The sequence below is a fragment of the Physeter macrocephalus genome, chromosome 18 (genome assembly GCF_002837175.3).
Source record: "Physeter macrocephalus isolate SW-GA chromosome 18, ASM283717v5, whole genome shotgun sequence".
Lineage (NCBI taxonomy): Eukaryota > Metazoa > Chordata > Mammalia > Artiodactyla > Physeteridae > Physeter > Physeter macrocephalus.
The window spans coordinates 26,992,238-27,007,428 of record NC_041231.1 but is presented as its reverse complement, the minus strand read 5'-3'; the positions used below and the strand labels follow the sequence as shown (position 1 = coordinate 27,007,428).

Here is a 15,191-nt window from a genome sequence, read left to right as displayed (position 1 = left end):
AAAAAAAAAAAAAAAAAAAAAAAAAAAGCATAAAGCGAAGGGACCTAACCAGGTAAGGAAATCATTCTTAACTGAAAAGTGAAAACTAAATTAAAATGTTCTCAAGGTTTATTCACTTAATCCATAGGTATAAAGCTACTATGTCTCAAAAGCCATTAGTGATCCATTTCAAAGGTTCTCATAATCAAAATACCTCCCTTTAGGAAACATATAAATGCAAATTATGAGAAGAAAAGTTTTTTGCTTTTTTCTTAACTTCACATTAGGGGTTCCGGAATGTCCTTTCTTAAAAAAGATAAAATGGAGTCTCTAGCATATGATTCTGAAGAGCTGTCCATAATTATCCAAAACTTTATAAAGGCAGTTCTCATTATTCAGAGCAGTTATGGTCTATAAAGTTGCAATGAACATTGAATTAGTGAATACTGATCCATCGCCCCTAAGGGAAATACAGGGTTAGGTTCCTGAGAGGCCCTGGTCACAACATTTTTGTCAACCTATCAGTACATAACCTTGTTTTCTGTGTGTTTGTTTCTGTTTCAGTGTGTCTTATTTAATATACACTGTGGATTCATCAACATTGAATTTGTGACCAATATCATTGTAAATCATGCCTCAAGAAAGCTTATCTAACATGTATTTTCTCTGTAAGGCACATCACACTAGACAGTACTTTAGCACTACATGTGGGTCCATTTTAAACAGCAAAATAACACACCAAAAAGGACAAAAACATGAAAAATGGGGCACTGAATAGATCGTGAAAATGAAACTTGTTTACTGTAAGAGAGCTGAAACATGAAAGGAGAATCTTGCCTTGATTGAGATTCACGGAGAAAAGCATGTCGGATAAGTAAAATTTTTCAACACTGTGTGTACTTTTTGGGGCACTGAATAGATCGTGAAAATGAAACTTGTTTACTGTAAGAGAGCTGAAACATGAAAGGAGAATCTTGCCTTGATTGAGATTCACTGAGAAAAGCATGTCGGATATGTAAAATTTTTCAACACTGTGTGTACTTTTGCAAATGACCGTGAAAGCACTCTAAGTATTGATTTTTGGGGTCACAAATAAATTGTAGAGCATAGGCAAATTTGTAAATATTGAACCTGCAAATAGTGGGAATCAACTGTACTAAGAAGCCTGGTTGAAAAAATGCATATTAGGTTACAATGAAATTCCTTCAATACTTTGAAAAAAATTCCTTCAATACCTTGAAAATAACTAAGAATCTTATTAATAACTAAAGAACCATGCCATTTTAATCACAACATCCATCTTGCTTTAAGTCGCATTTGGAGGGGTGGGGAATACGATGTTTCTACTTGAAACTGGACCTTAAATGGTGATTCACGAAGCAACAAATTTTAAAAGTCTTACTAAAAGTTTTATGAGAAACTAAGTAAATCATAGCAAAAAATAATAACATGCATTAAGTGGTCTCACTTTACATAACTATTTCAGGTGGACATAGATATAATGGCATAATAAAATTTTATACAGACCAAATCAAAGACAAGAGACAGGATGGAAAAAAAAGAGTGACAACATATATGAAAGAGCCCATTCCCTTGATTTCCAAAACACACACACACACACACACACACACACACCTGTATTTTAAATCTCTGTGAAAAAGAGTGACATAAAAATGGAAAATTGGGCAAAATATATTAATAGGCAGGTCATAACAGAAGTAATCAAAAATGCTCAATAAAATAAAAATAATTTAAAATGTTACCTCTCATGATAGTAAAGAGTCACAGTAATGATGGCCAGGATGTAGGAAAACTTATTTGATGAAAACCCTCTATGTTCCTTCAACTAGTACTGAAATAATTTGGCAGTAAGTGTAAAAAACTTAACCTCTGCACCCATTTTTACCCTCACGCTTCTCAACGTTCATGTTATGTAAATAATCTGACTTGTTTGTAAAGTTATGAATACAAGGAGGTCCACAGGAGCTTTATTTTTAGTCGGAAACACCCTGAATACCAAATAACAGGGGACTGGTTAAGAAAACATATATCTACAAAAGTGAATACTATTTAGCCACTGAGGATGTTGTAGAGTACTGCAAAAAGACAGGCAAAAGGTACATACAAAGTGAAAAAGGCAGACCATATAATAGTGTCAGTTATATTGATACTAGTTTTGTCAAAAATGCTATACTATATTATTCATTAAAAAGTCTATGTACGTGTACTTTAATGTATTTTTGTACTTTTCTGTTTTATGTTTCCCTAATTTAATAATTAGGGGACAAGGGATGCTGCTTAATAAAATACCCTAAAACAAAGACAGAACACTATGTAGAAAGCCACTGTGAGTCAAGCCAATTTCTTCAGCAAGCCCATATGGACATGTTGCTCATTTAGGAATGAGACAGTCACTCCTAATTCTCTGGCAGTGGGTGGGGGCAGCATGGAGGGAAGAAGAAAGAGTATTCAGTGTCTTCAATCTCCTGAATCCACTGGGGCTCATCCCACCGGACTACAGTTCACCTCTGCAGAGCAGAAGAATCAGAGGTCTTCACAGTTCAAAGGTTTTTAACCTTGTTCTCCAGAATAATTTTACTAAGTTCACTCTCCACATCCAGTGATTCCTCTACCAGCCAATTTGGATTATAAAATAATACCTCAAAAATAATAACAGTAAAACTGCCTTGATCTCTCTACCATGATAAGATGATTCTTAAGATTCAGAGATGCTTGACATTAATCCTGGCCATTATTTGATCAACTTGTTAGGAACTACACTATTTTCTAATTGCTGAGTTCAACTACTTGTTTTTCTCAATGCAATAACATTAAGAAGAAAAAAAAAATCCTAACTCTTGTAATAAGGATATATTATTTCCAACCTATATGATATTATAATTTGATTAGTGGTCCATTTCTCTTTAACAATCTACAAAGGCCTCTCCATACAGGATTCATAATGAATTACTGAGCATGCTGGGACTAATCATAAAATTTGCTAAAATATCCCAAAGTCTGTTAAATTCTTTAAATCACTTACCACAAAACAAAGTAAGGCGTATTAAAATCTGAATTTTGAGAAGCAGAGCAAAGCGTACAAATATTATTTTTTATTTATTTCTGAGACTATGTCAGCAAGGAGCATGAGAAGAGATTTAGAGTGTTCCATCAGAGATGCTTTGAAAATGCGGTAGCTATCAGACACACTGATCATGTGTGAGATACGGAAAGAGCCAATACTGTAAGAGCCAGGGCCTGGCTCTTACAGTATTGGCAAGTAAGTTGGGCATAGAGAGCCTGACAGTCTTGGAAATTGGGGATAAACGGACATCAGGAAAAGAAATGCAAAATCAGCATTTATGAATTCATGACAGTAGGAAAACCACTGCAAAGAGAAATGAGCCCAGGGAGGATGGTTTTCCACTCTCCAGGGTATGCACAGTGGTTACCCTAAATGAGAGGCTATCCTAAGGGGAAGGGGAAACCAAATGACAGGTTGCAAGTCGAGAAGCACAAAAGCATTTTTATTCTTTTCAGACTAGGCTATCAAGTAGATGATCACCATAAAGAATGGCTGCTTTTCGACTCTATATGAAAGTAAAATTTGTTTTCAAACTGGCCTGTAAGAATGGAGATGCAGGGTAATCATTTCAAAAATATCACTCATATTTAAAATATATTTGAAAATGAATCCCTAAAGAGTTCTGTTAACCCCCAAAATAAATATTCCCTTGCAGATAAGGCATTTCAGCAAATACATGTGGCATGTAATAAAACAAGTTTTTCTTCATGCCTCTGATAGAAGCATGTATGTAAGAGTAAAAGAGGATACCGTTTTGTTTTTAAATATATGATAATCAACAATACACGAGGCATTTAGTATGTATTAATTCTAAAACGTACTTATTACAACTTAAGGCCTTTGCATAAACCCTTTATCAAAAATACAGTGTGCAGTTTTATGTCCCTGGCCTCAAATTCTAAAGACTTTTCAAGCACTTACCACAGAGCTAAAACAGCTGGCCTCTCCTCAGTTATACCAAATTATATTTTGTGGTTCTCCCAAACATGAATTTAATCCTCCCTTTATTAAACTGTGTTTTCTTGGTTGTCTGAAGGGAGAATCACTGCAAGCTACTGAATTGCTTACACATTTCATCAATTTCAAAACAACCCAGGCAGTAACACTGGTGACAATGAACTGTTTCAGACAGCTCCCATTTCTGTAGACGACCATTTATTCCCCAACTGTTTCAGTAATTCTAAATCTCAGCCTTTAAAATGATAATCAAAATGAACACTCAAAAAAAAAAAAAAAAAAAACCAACACAAGCTAAAGTTTTCATCATGCTTTAGAAAGGTTTGCCAAGTACTTCCACATATATCTAAGACGATAATAAAACAATGCTTTGGGGTATTATTTTCAGGTCTACTTTATACATGAGGTGACAGAAGTTGAAGGAGTATATTCAAGTAGCTAATAAACACATGAGGGAAAGGCATTAAACCACAATGAGATACTACCTCACACCTACCAGAATGACTAAAATGTTGATGAGGGTGTGGAGAAACTGGACTTCCCACACACGCCTATGAAAATGTAAATTGTCACGTCTAGAGAACTGTTTCGCAGTACCGATTTAAGCTGAGTATATGCATACCCTATTATCCAGAAATTCTAGCTCCAAGTATCAAAAATATGCTCCAAACGACATGTATGAGAATGTTCACAGCAACATTATTCATAAGAGTCAAACATAAGAATCACACAAATGTCTATCAATAGAAGATGACAGAAAAGTTCTTGCAGAGTCACACCATAGAATACTATACAGCAATAATGATAAGTGGACCACTGCTACATAAAATATGAGTGAATCTGAGAAATAAAAGTCAAGTGAAGAATGGCAAATACAAAAGTGTATACAATGTATGATTCCATTTGTATTATGCTCAAAACCAGGCAAAACAAATCTTTGATATTAGAAGTCAGGAGAGTGTTACCTTTGGGAAGAAAGCAGGGTAGGGGGAGGATAGTGGGGAGGCATAAGGGACTATTGGGATGGTGACGGTCTTAGTCCATTCAGGCTGCTATAACAAACTACCATAGACTGAGTGAGTGGTTTAAACAACAAACATTTATTTCTCACAATTCTGGAGGCTGGCAAGTCCAAGATCAAGGCACCAGCAGATTCAGTGGCCACTTAATGGTATACAGGTGGCCAACTTCTAGCTATGTCCTCACACTGTGGAAGAGGTGGGAGAGCTCTCTGGGGTCTCTTTTATAAGGGCACTAATCCCATTCATGACGGCTCTACCCTCATGATCTAATTCCCTCCCAAAGGCCCTACCTCCTCATACCATCACATTGTGGGGTAGGATTTAAACATATAAATTATGAGAAAACACAAACATTCAGGCCATGACGCTGGCCAGCTGTTGATGTGGTCAGAGGTTCCACAGATATGTTCACTTTGTCATAATTCATCGAACTATATACTTAAGATTTGTATAGTGTCCTCTATGTAAGTTATACTTTTAATAAAAGTTTATTAAATTTTTAGATGGTACTGTCATGTGAAGTTATTGCCCCTTTAAATTGGAAATGTGTGTATCTCAATTCATGCAATAAAGTAACCCTCTGAGGTAATAAGTACTGTTATTATCTCCATTTTATAAAAGAGGAAACCAAGACACAAAAAAGTTAAATGACATGCCCAAGGTCCCACAGCCAATACGTGTTAAAGACAGGACTGAAACCCAGGCTGCGTGGCACCAGAGCCCCACCAAGAATCCCTTCCTTCATAAAGGAGTATTTGGCATTTTTTTTTTTTTTTTTTTTTTTTTTTGTGGTATGCGGGCCTCCCTCTGCTGTGGTCTCTCCCGTTGCGGAGCACAGGCTCCGGACGCGCAGGCCCAGCCGCTCCGCGGCACGTGGGATCCTCCCAGACCGGGGCGCGAACCCGGTTCCCCTGCATTCGCAGGCGGACGCGCAACCACTGCGCCACCAGGGAAGCCCGAGTATTTGGTGTTTATACAGCACATTTCTTGCTAGACATTTAAAGGGCTTTGAAAATTTGACTCTAAGTTGGATCTAAACCAGGAAGCACAGTCAAATTAAGTGAAGTGACTTCACTAATGCCAATCATATGCTATTGCTTTTCAAAATCAGGCCTCCCGAGGGCAACAAATTTGCTTAACTTCAGACAATACAGTCGAGGTTACTGTTGAGATTCATATGAACCATCTTTTTCTTTAATTCATTTATGCAAGATGTTTTACATACTCCAGATGTTGTTGCACTCATTTTCTACACCTTTGGAATTCTAAATTTAAAATTAGAAACAAAAGCCAAAGCACCAATCAGGAAAACAAAAACTTAAGGCTAACATTCTTGATAGTGTTTCTCCTTTAAATGTGTTCAAATTCTTTATAGATCACCACAAAATCCTACTTCTACTTTTTATTTTATATCAATTTTACTCCCTGTGATTTTAGGAACACTAATGTTTAGAATCCTGGAAGTTAAAACGATGAGGGTGAGATCATATCTATTCTACCACCAGCAGAACAAACTCTATTACCTTTCTCTCATCTCAAGCCCAGCTGGAAAATAAGAGAATTATAAAATATTTAATGATACACTTCATGGGAATCCAGTTTAGAAAGCTATCTAGTAAACACTCTTGCTTTAGACAGTTTGGCAGAGGAACTTCACTTCATATATATTACAAACAAATAAGGAACAGATCAGTTATAAAGGTACGTGTGTTAGGTCCCAATGAAAATCAGCATTTGGGCTAATAGTCAAGTGAAAGGAACACAAGTCTCAGCTCCATGGCTGACATTAGGAGTGGAAACATATGCCAATCCATAATATTTTTCTTGAATGTTGATGCCTATTACTTGATCAAGAGAATCAGCCTGTACATATAACAAACAAGTAGTTGTTAGTATCAGTTGATTTAAGTTTAACAACAACAGGCCTTTTGTAATTTTGAGTTTCAGGGTATTCAACTGACTAATCCTTATATCTAACAAGAAAATCAATACCTTTGAAATAATTAGCTTTGGGCTCTGGGGAATCTCTACTTCTGGGCAAATGGATGCGGTTCAACTTGAAATAATTACTGCCAGAACTATAACGAGTTTCCTTGCAAGATGAAATCAATTCATCTAAACTATTTTTTAGCCTCTGTTCTCTGAAATCTGTGAAACAATGCCAGGATTGAAAATACCCATTACATTTCTATGCTTTTTAACCGGCTTTGAAATTTCAAGATTTGGAAAATGTACTGTGAGATGAGCCAAGCATGCATTTTCCTGATATAGCATGAGAAAAATAAAATAACTCCCACATACCTTTATCTATACAAGATGACAGTCAAATCTCAAAAAAGTTTAAATACTCCAAGCATTTGAAAATAGTCTATAGGGTAAAGTCAACATTTTTGAAGAGACTGGTTTTTTTCAAAAACAAACAAAAAAAAGCTCTCCAAGTGGTTTCTCATTCCCTTCCTGTACTTTTATGAAATTAAAATTCAGGATCAGCCCCTAAGAAAAGATATTCCAAAGAAAATGCAATGATTGTCCTGTTAGATTTAATCCTTTGACGGTTCTCTTTAATTCTCAGCATTGAGTTTCACTAAATGTACAGTATTTCATTACAGTTGCCTGTCCTCTGGGTACTTTGTAGTTCAAGCAGTTTAAAGAGCTGTGTGTTATGTCCATGGTATTTACAGATTTCAATTGGTTTGAAAATCTCTGGGATAAAAATTATTCTTCCCTTAGAAAGGAGTAGGAAGGAGGGATAAATGAATAAATAAATGATTACAGAGCCTCTGATAATATTCCTACTTAACCAATGAAAACGAGGTGCTTCTCGTAAACAGAAAAATCAACTGCAGACCCTTCACGGCTGGGTGACTTTGGACTTCAGTGACTTTGCTATTCCTGAACAACCCTGGAGCAATGAAGATAAGCTGCTAATAATGTTTAACAATTTTATGTGTGTGTATGTGAATCAGAAGGAAAAGACAGCAAAAACATAAGGTTACCAACTAAGTCATAATGAAAACAGACAAGCATACCACTAACCGAAGACAAAACTGCATGCACATGAGACCCAAAATGCCAGTCTATTCATGAGTGGGAAGCTTCCATATTAAGTTCAGACAACATTTCTTTAAAAAGAATCTGATATTGTTTTCATTCATGATTTTCTCAGTGATGGTTCAGATTTCCCATGTCTTCAGATATGTCAGGAACCAAGAGAATGTGTCACATATTAACAATATTAAGATAATGATTCTCAAATAAAGTTTACAATCATATGGTTATGCTATATACACTACCCCAAAGAATTGTGAAGAGAATTAAATGACATATATCAGATATTCAAAAAATATTAGTCTTTTCAATATAATAATATCCACCTAAATCGTGCTATCATAGACAACTGAATACCTACAATGGAAACAAACCATACTGGTATTTAAATTGATTAAATATTTACTGAATACCTTCTATGCACCTAGCATGAGTATGATAGCTACATTCTAGTTAACAAGATGCCCATGAAACAACATTACATGCTACTTAGAGCATATGTTACGAACTGTAACGTATGTAATTGTCAGAGATGAAAATGGAAAAGCATATAGGAGGAGGTGGGGGTCATTATTTTCCAGTAATATATAATATTATAAGACTGTAACTTTCTTCTGTCTTAATCTTATAATATCTTCAGTATCTTTATGAAAGGAATCTGAGACTCAGTCCTAAGTCACATAAGCATAGAACTAATCGCTTCAGTGTGAAGGACCCAAAAAATATTTCATGCCAACCAATGTTTCATTATTTGCACTACACTTTTTAAAAAAAATTTCCTTCTACCTCCCAGAACTTCGTAAGCACATACCCTGAAATAAAATCCTAGGGGCACTTATCAGCCTTTCACCCAGATGATTTCAACCATCATGCATTCCAAGGGGATATAAGGCAGGATTTGCACCTGGGGCTGCAAAGTACATGGGTTGGCTTATTAACCCTTAGCAGCAGGAACAAGGTAGACCTTGATGGTGAGAAATCATTACACCATGCAATCTCCCCTACAAAGAGAGAGGTTACCTTAGGATCAGCTGTGAGTAATTTGAATGCTTGATATACTTGAGATTCCTTTACACCACCACCAAGATCCAAGAAGTTGGCTGGCTTCCCACCATTCAAGAAAATGATGTCACAGGTAGCCATGGCGAGTCCAGCACCATTCACTGTGAAATGCAACGGCACACAAGACAGGATAAATTTAACAACATGAAAGGGTGCATAAATTTTGTCCCTCCCCCATATTGCTAAAAGAGAACCCTGACTTTACTTGGCCAATTTCCACCCTGCTGGAAATTCTATTCAACCAGATAAATTCATAGACTTTAAGAATAATCAGGAAATGTGCATACAAAGAATAAACAAAAAAGACCTGGGAATGGGAAGAAGGATTTATTGAGAAGGTACATCAATCTGGGAAACACAAAGAAGGGAAGAGCTTAAGTAAGTAATAAATTTGGACTGTTAGTAGAGGAAGGAGTTTTAGGTTCTGGAAAGTACGGAGTTTAAGAGAACTGGGAAAGAGAGGAAAAAGGATATGAAAAGCTGCTAGAGCTTACGAATTACATTCTTTTTAATATTCTTTAAGAGATTTGAGTAAAGAATGTGATTCTTTCAATTTTTTGCTTGCTGAGAATATGCTCCTTTGAATGTGGCGTCCCTCTGGGGTTGAACCACAGGGGTCCCAACTTCAATAGGGCTCTACACTCTTCTACATTTAGCGCAACCATGCATGCTTATGTGTTCTCTGAGAAACTTAGAAAGCAAATGAACAAATTACAGCATCAAAACAATATTCCTAACTCCCGTTCCTGTTTCAAATTAATATAAGAAATGTTCACTAGCAACCTGATCATTAATACTAGAACCAAAATGTTGCCAACACCCTACATATATAAACCGGGAAAAAAAAAAAAAAAAAGTCTGGGACAACTAAAATAAAAATCATTTATATATGATCTTAAAACAATGTGAAATGTGTTAATCGTAGCTTATGAGATGCTACCTTGGCCAAATCATGCACACTCCTACAGGGGATACAAAGAATATGTATTTAATTTGCTCTAAACACACCATTATATCTTTCCCCTTTCTAAACGCCTACAAATATTGAGAGCGTATTAACTTATCAAGATCAGAATGATGTGAGTGATCTGGTACATCAGAGTTTTTACTCCAAAACAAAGCAAGAGCCTTTGGTATCACTTGTAATTGGGTGTCATTTTCTACTGTTTTGAACAGCAAACTACTGGATGAGGTCTGTTCAGTTCTGAATATAATGATACTGCTGGTTTAATGAGCTACAAATCTTTTTTATTTTAATTCCATTAAGATTAAGACTTCGGTTTCAAGTGCAATGAATTGCTTCCACCAGAAATGGAGAAGTGTATAAATCTCAGTACCATATGCTATAGACAATGCAGAAATTGTATTGCCTCTAAAGACCCATTCTTATCTCTGCTAATAAGCCAATTTTACAAATTTAGATGACTATGATAAAATCAATTGTCTTATTAATAAACTGACATAATGGGGTAAACATTTTATTATTTGGTTTTCACAGCACCTGAAACTTTAGTATAATGATTAAAGTATTCATTCTCTTCTACTTCCTCTAAGAAAGCAATTTATCTTAAACCCAAATTTCAGAATAATTCCTAACGTATTAACATTGACTAGAGTAGCAGAAGTTCTGACCTTTACTAATCAAAGTTTAACTGAAATACTTTAATGCTGTGGTCCTCAACTGGGGTGACTGTGCTTACCAAAAGGTAATGTCTGGAGACATTTCTGGTTGTCACAACTGGTGAAAATGCAGCACAGGAAAGCACCCCACAGTCAAGAATTATCCAACCCCAAATGTTCATAGTTCCAGAAGTGAGAAACCCTGCTTTAAACTGGTGACCACCAGCCAAAATGAACTTTGGGAAGAAATTTTGGGTTGTTTCTTAAGAGTTTTTGGCTACAAAAATCTCGTATGTTTACTTGCTATTGGGAAATAACATTTCAGAAACCAAGGGGCCCTAAATTCTGCAAAAATCCACAAATCATTCTTTTGATATAGCTGCTTTCTTACCAAAGCAGGCAATGTTCCCATCCATTCCTATGTATTTTAGATCATATTTGGCAGCTTCATTTTCAATGGGTTCATTCTCTGATTTGTCGTCCATAGCAAATATGTCCTTTTGTCGGAATTCTGCATTGTCATCAAAGTTTATCTTGGCATCAAAACAGACAACTAATAAAGAAAAAAGAAACATACCTAAATATCTCCTAAGGATCTATAAATTAAGTTCTTCAGGCTGACAAGTGCAGGAGAAAGAAAGTCAAATATTGTCATTTTTTCTCATGCTTCAGGCAGGAGAAGCTGTTACGGCTTTCTTGACCTTTAAACTTTAAGGCTACAAAGACAAATATGACATGGTCCCTGTTTTCAAGGGACTTACATCCTAATAAAAAGCATAATCATTTATATCTGTTGGTTTCTATAAAATAACAATGTAAGTTGCCATTACTCATTAAAAGCTACAGACTGGCATAGCGACATACAGATTTGATCTGCAATTTTTATTACAGTTCTTATTTTTAGTATTTAACCTTTCACTTCAATGCAAGGAGAGACTAGAGAATAACGCTTAATGCTGTCCCCCATGTCCTTCTTTTGATATTGCAAAGTGAAGTTTTTATTTAATCAGTATCCTCACTAATATGTATAGAAGATATAGTGCAAAGAACACCAGGCCAGAATCAATAGATTTTTTTAAATTATTTGATCCTTAACTAAATCTGTAACTTTGATAAAAATAACCTACTTTCTCTCTGGACCTCAGTTTTCTTATTTGGAAAATGGAAACAACAATCCCTAGACTGCTGATACACTTACTGTGGGGTCTGCTAAAACTAGACCATCATCTTGATGTGAGCAGGACCATCTTATGACTCTTGTGATTCAAGATACAAAACATTAAGAGACCAAGACTAGTCAGTTACATTGGCATGCTGCCAGGCATTATTAGCACCAGTCTCCACCCTCTGGTGCTGGCAGAAATCTCTAACTCTTTTTACTGGCCAGGAGCCCTGGGCACAGTGAAACTCACTCAGCGACGGGGATGGACCACAGAGTTTTCCTTGATTTACAGATCTTCCACATGTACAAACAGGTAGCGACTGCAGTGGGGACGGGTGGTGTGCTTGGTGTCTTGGATCTGATCTCTTTTATTACATCCCTTAGAGGAGAAAGTAATTGTCTACGATGACATTCCATCATAACCTTCTTTTACCCTGCTTGGGATATCGACAGGCAGGGATCTCTGACCATGAATTTAGATATTACCCGTTCTCCTCCAGCATTGCTGATAGGCACCTAACTCTGGACACGGAAAGAACCACCTTCATATATTTCACTCTAAAGTAATGACCATAGTCTGTTAGTCCCGCTCGCTTCTTATGAAAAGGAAATATTGTTATATTGTAGCATCCTGGAGTTAAAGACCCCAGGTAGAGGTTTTTTCCAAGGGTCTCTCTACCACAATAATTGAGCACTTTGGTACAAATCTGTGCAGAATTGTCATATTAACATCTAAGAATTCTCAGCATAAATAAAAGTCCAAACCACAGATTACTTAAAGTAGCACTGACTGACAAGGGAGAATCTTATATGGAATTTAATGTCTGCCTGAGTCCTCTGTGTTGCCACAAAATGTCCAACCCCTTTACCCACACACTGTGAATATACAGAGCAAATGAGTAATTACTTTCCAGAATACTGAAATCTTAAAGATGGAATCCTACATTACCAAAGGAATTGGCCAATGTTCTCTGCTTGCTACAGTAGCATTTTCTCAGCAATTAATGACTGGTATAATAATCGATAGGAAAGCAACATCACTGTTGGCTTTCCATTGGGTTTACAAATATATATTAATTAATTTATTAGTAATTTTAGCTCCTCCATTACTCATTGGCAAGATTACTTGAAACCAACATGTTCAGAATGAATGGGCAAATGCTATCAAATTGACTTCCTAAGTGAAGAGTTTCAAATAAAAGAATTCTTGGTCAAGATTAATAAACCGGTAAATCAAAATAGGTCCAGGCTGATCTTTGCCCCTTACAAAGACTACAGTTACAAGCTAATTGAGAGAGAGCGTAATTAATGGATATGTATGCAAAGAGCAGAAGGCAGTCCCAGCTAAATGCCTGCAAAATGAGATTTTCAAAAGACTCTTTTTCTTGTAATATGATATGTATGCCAAGTACAGAAATGAGTTCACTATTTGGGGACCACCTTGAGAGAACTTTAGAGTTAACCTAGGACCTAAAGATAGTGACTGTGGGATGATAGGGTTATCTATAGTTACGAAAAAAGGTGTATCTACTACGGTCCCTTGCCAACTGTTCTCCCTCTGTAGAGAAAATTAACATAATTAGGTCAATGTATGTATGTCCAAGTGCTTTTAGACATTAAAAACACTACATAAACAGGAAGTAAGTAAGGCAACTTTAAGAAGGAGTAAGGAAAAATATCCAAAACTGAATTGCCACCATTAATGCCTAAATCTTTTTCGGGGAGGGTGGCGCTGGAGGGGGGATAAAGCATTTTAAGGAGGTACATGGATTCTGTTAGACACATATTTGTTAAACCTGCTCAATATTTTTAAAATGGTCCCAAACGTACAAAGCGCTTTCCTGCCTTACAATCTCAGTTCATAATGTTACATCATCTGAAAGTTTTCCCTTGAACTTGACCATTTAACGCAGGCTCTGGCCTCAAAAACACCTGGGTATGAATTATAACTCTCACACTTCCTAAGCAGGGGGCCATCGTCTCTCTTAAGCCCAGCGGCCTTGCTGGTCAAATGGGGACCAGAGTATTTTCTACTGCACTGTACTGAAGAAAGGGGAGGATAAATGCAAAGCACTGAGCCTCACTGACAGCTGACACTCACTGGTTATTTTTATTATTACCAATGCCATCCTCTACATGCACAGTGCTTTCTTAGGGCTTCAGAAATACGATAGGTCCTTATGGCCCAGGCTACAGGATTCTCTTCTCTTCCTATCCCTAAAAGTGACCTGTACTTTGTCCCATTCCCTTATAATCCTAGACTTCTGTTTAGAGTACCTAAACTAATGCCTACTGGAGTTTACACATGTACAGGTTACCTATGGTTTTCAATAAAAATACGATCTTCTGAATACATCAGAATTTTCCCACAGGAAGGATTTTAATGGTTGGCATTTCAGGCTTTGGAACTGACAGAGAAGGAGATTTTGCCTAAAGGATGATGATGAAAGAGATGACTTTGGTGATCCTTGAATCACACCACACCGTTGCATAAGGCCAGGGAGGCTACAGATGTGTCTAAAACAGCCCCAAGTGAGACTCTAAGTCAGGCAGTGGCAGAGTACATACAGCCCTTAGGCCAGCTTACTGCCTGTTTTTGTAAATGCGGTTTTACTGGAATTCAGTCACAACCATTCATTTACACACCTCTATGGTTGCTGTCCCAAAACAACAGCAGAGATGAGTGGCTGCAATAGAGACTAAATGGCCCCCAAACCCCAAAATATTTACTAACTCGCCCTTTACAGAAAAAGGTTGCCAATCCCGGCTAAGCCACAGTTCTCATCACATTTGTATCCTGCTTTAACAACTGAAAAAATAGTCACAGGTATCATATTTGTATGAGTGAAGGAGAAACTGAGGAAAGTTCATCATACTAGTGTGAAAACAAAAAAGTATAACAAACAAAATAAACCAAAACTTTCAGCTTGCACAAAAGGAGTAGATCAATCCCTGAATACTGATTGACTCTTATATGCTAATTGCCCCCTGAAAGACCCCTCCAAGTACACTTTCAGAACTGGTGGGTTAAAAATGGATTGTCTAATTCAAAAAGAGTCACGGACCACAATGTTCACTGCAGCACTATTTACAATAGCCAGGACATGGAAGCAACCTAAGTGTCCATCGACAGATGAATGGGTAAAGAAGATGTGGCACATATATATAATGGAATATTATTTGGCCATAAAAAGAAACGAAATTGAGTTATTTGTAGTGAGGTGGATGGACCTAGAGTCTGTCATACAGAGTGAAG

The 15,191-nt window shown here is 36.7% G+C and overlaps 1 protein-coding gene across 14 annotated transcripts in view; it reads right to left on the bottom strand.

The window, feature by feature from the left end:
- SUCLG2 (succinate-CoA ligase GDP-forming subunit beta) overlaps positions 1 to 15,191 on the bottom strand; it is a 363,845-nt gene that overhangs the window by 184,833 nt on the left and 163,821 nt on the right. For all 14 annotated transcript variants that reach the window (XM_024123817.1, XM_055079886.1, XM_055079884.1 and 11 more), the window contains 2 exons: positions 11,165 to 11,326; positions 9,112 to 9,254 (listed from right to left, as the gene is read on the bottom strand). In XM_024123817.1, coding sequence (XP_023979585.1) covers positions 9,112 to 9,254; positions 11,165 to 11,326 — 305 coding nt within the window. The remainder of the gene's footprint in view (positions 1 to 9,111; positions 9,255 to 11,164; positions 11,327 to 15,191) is intronic.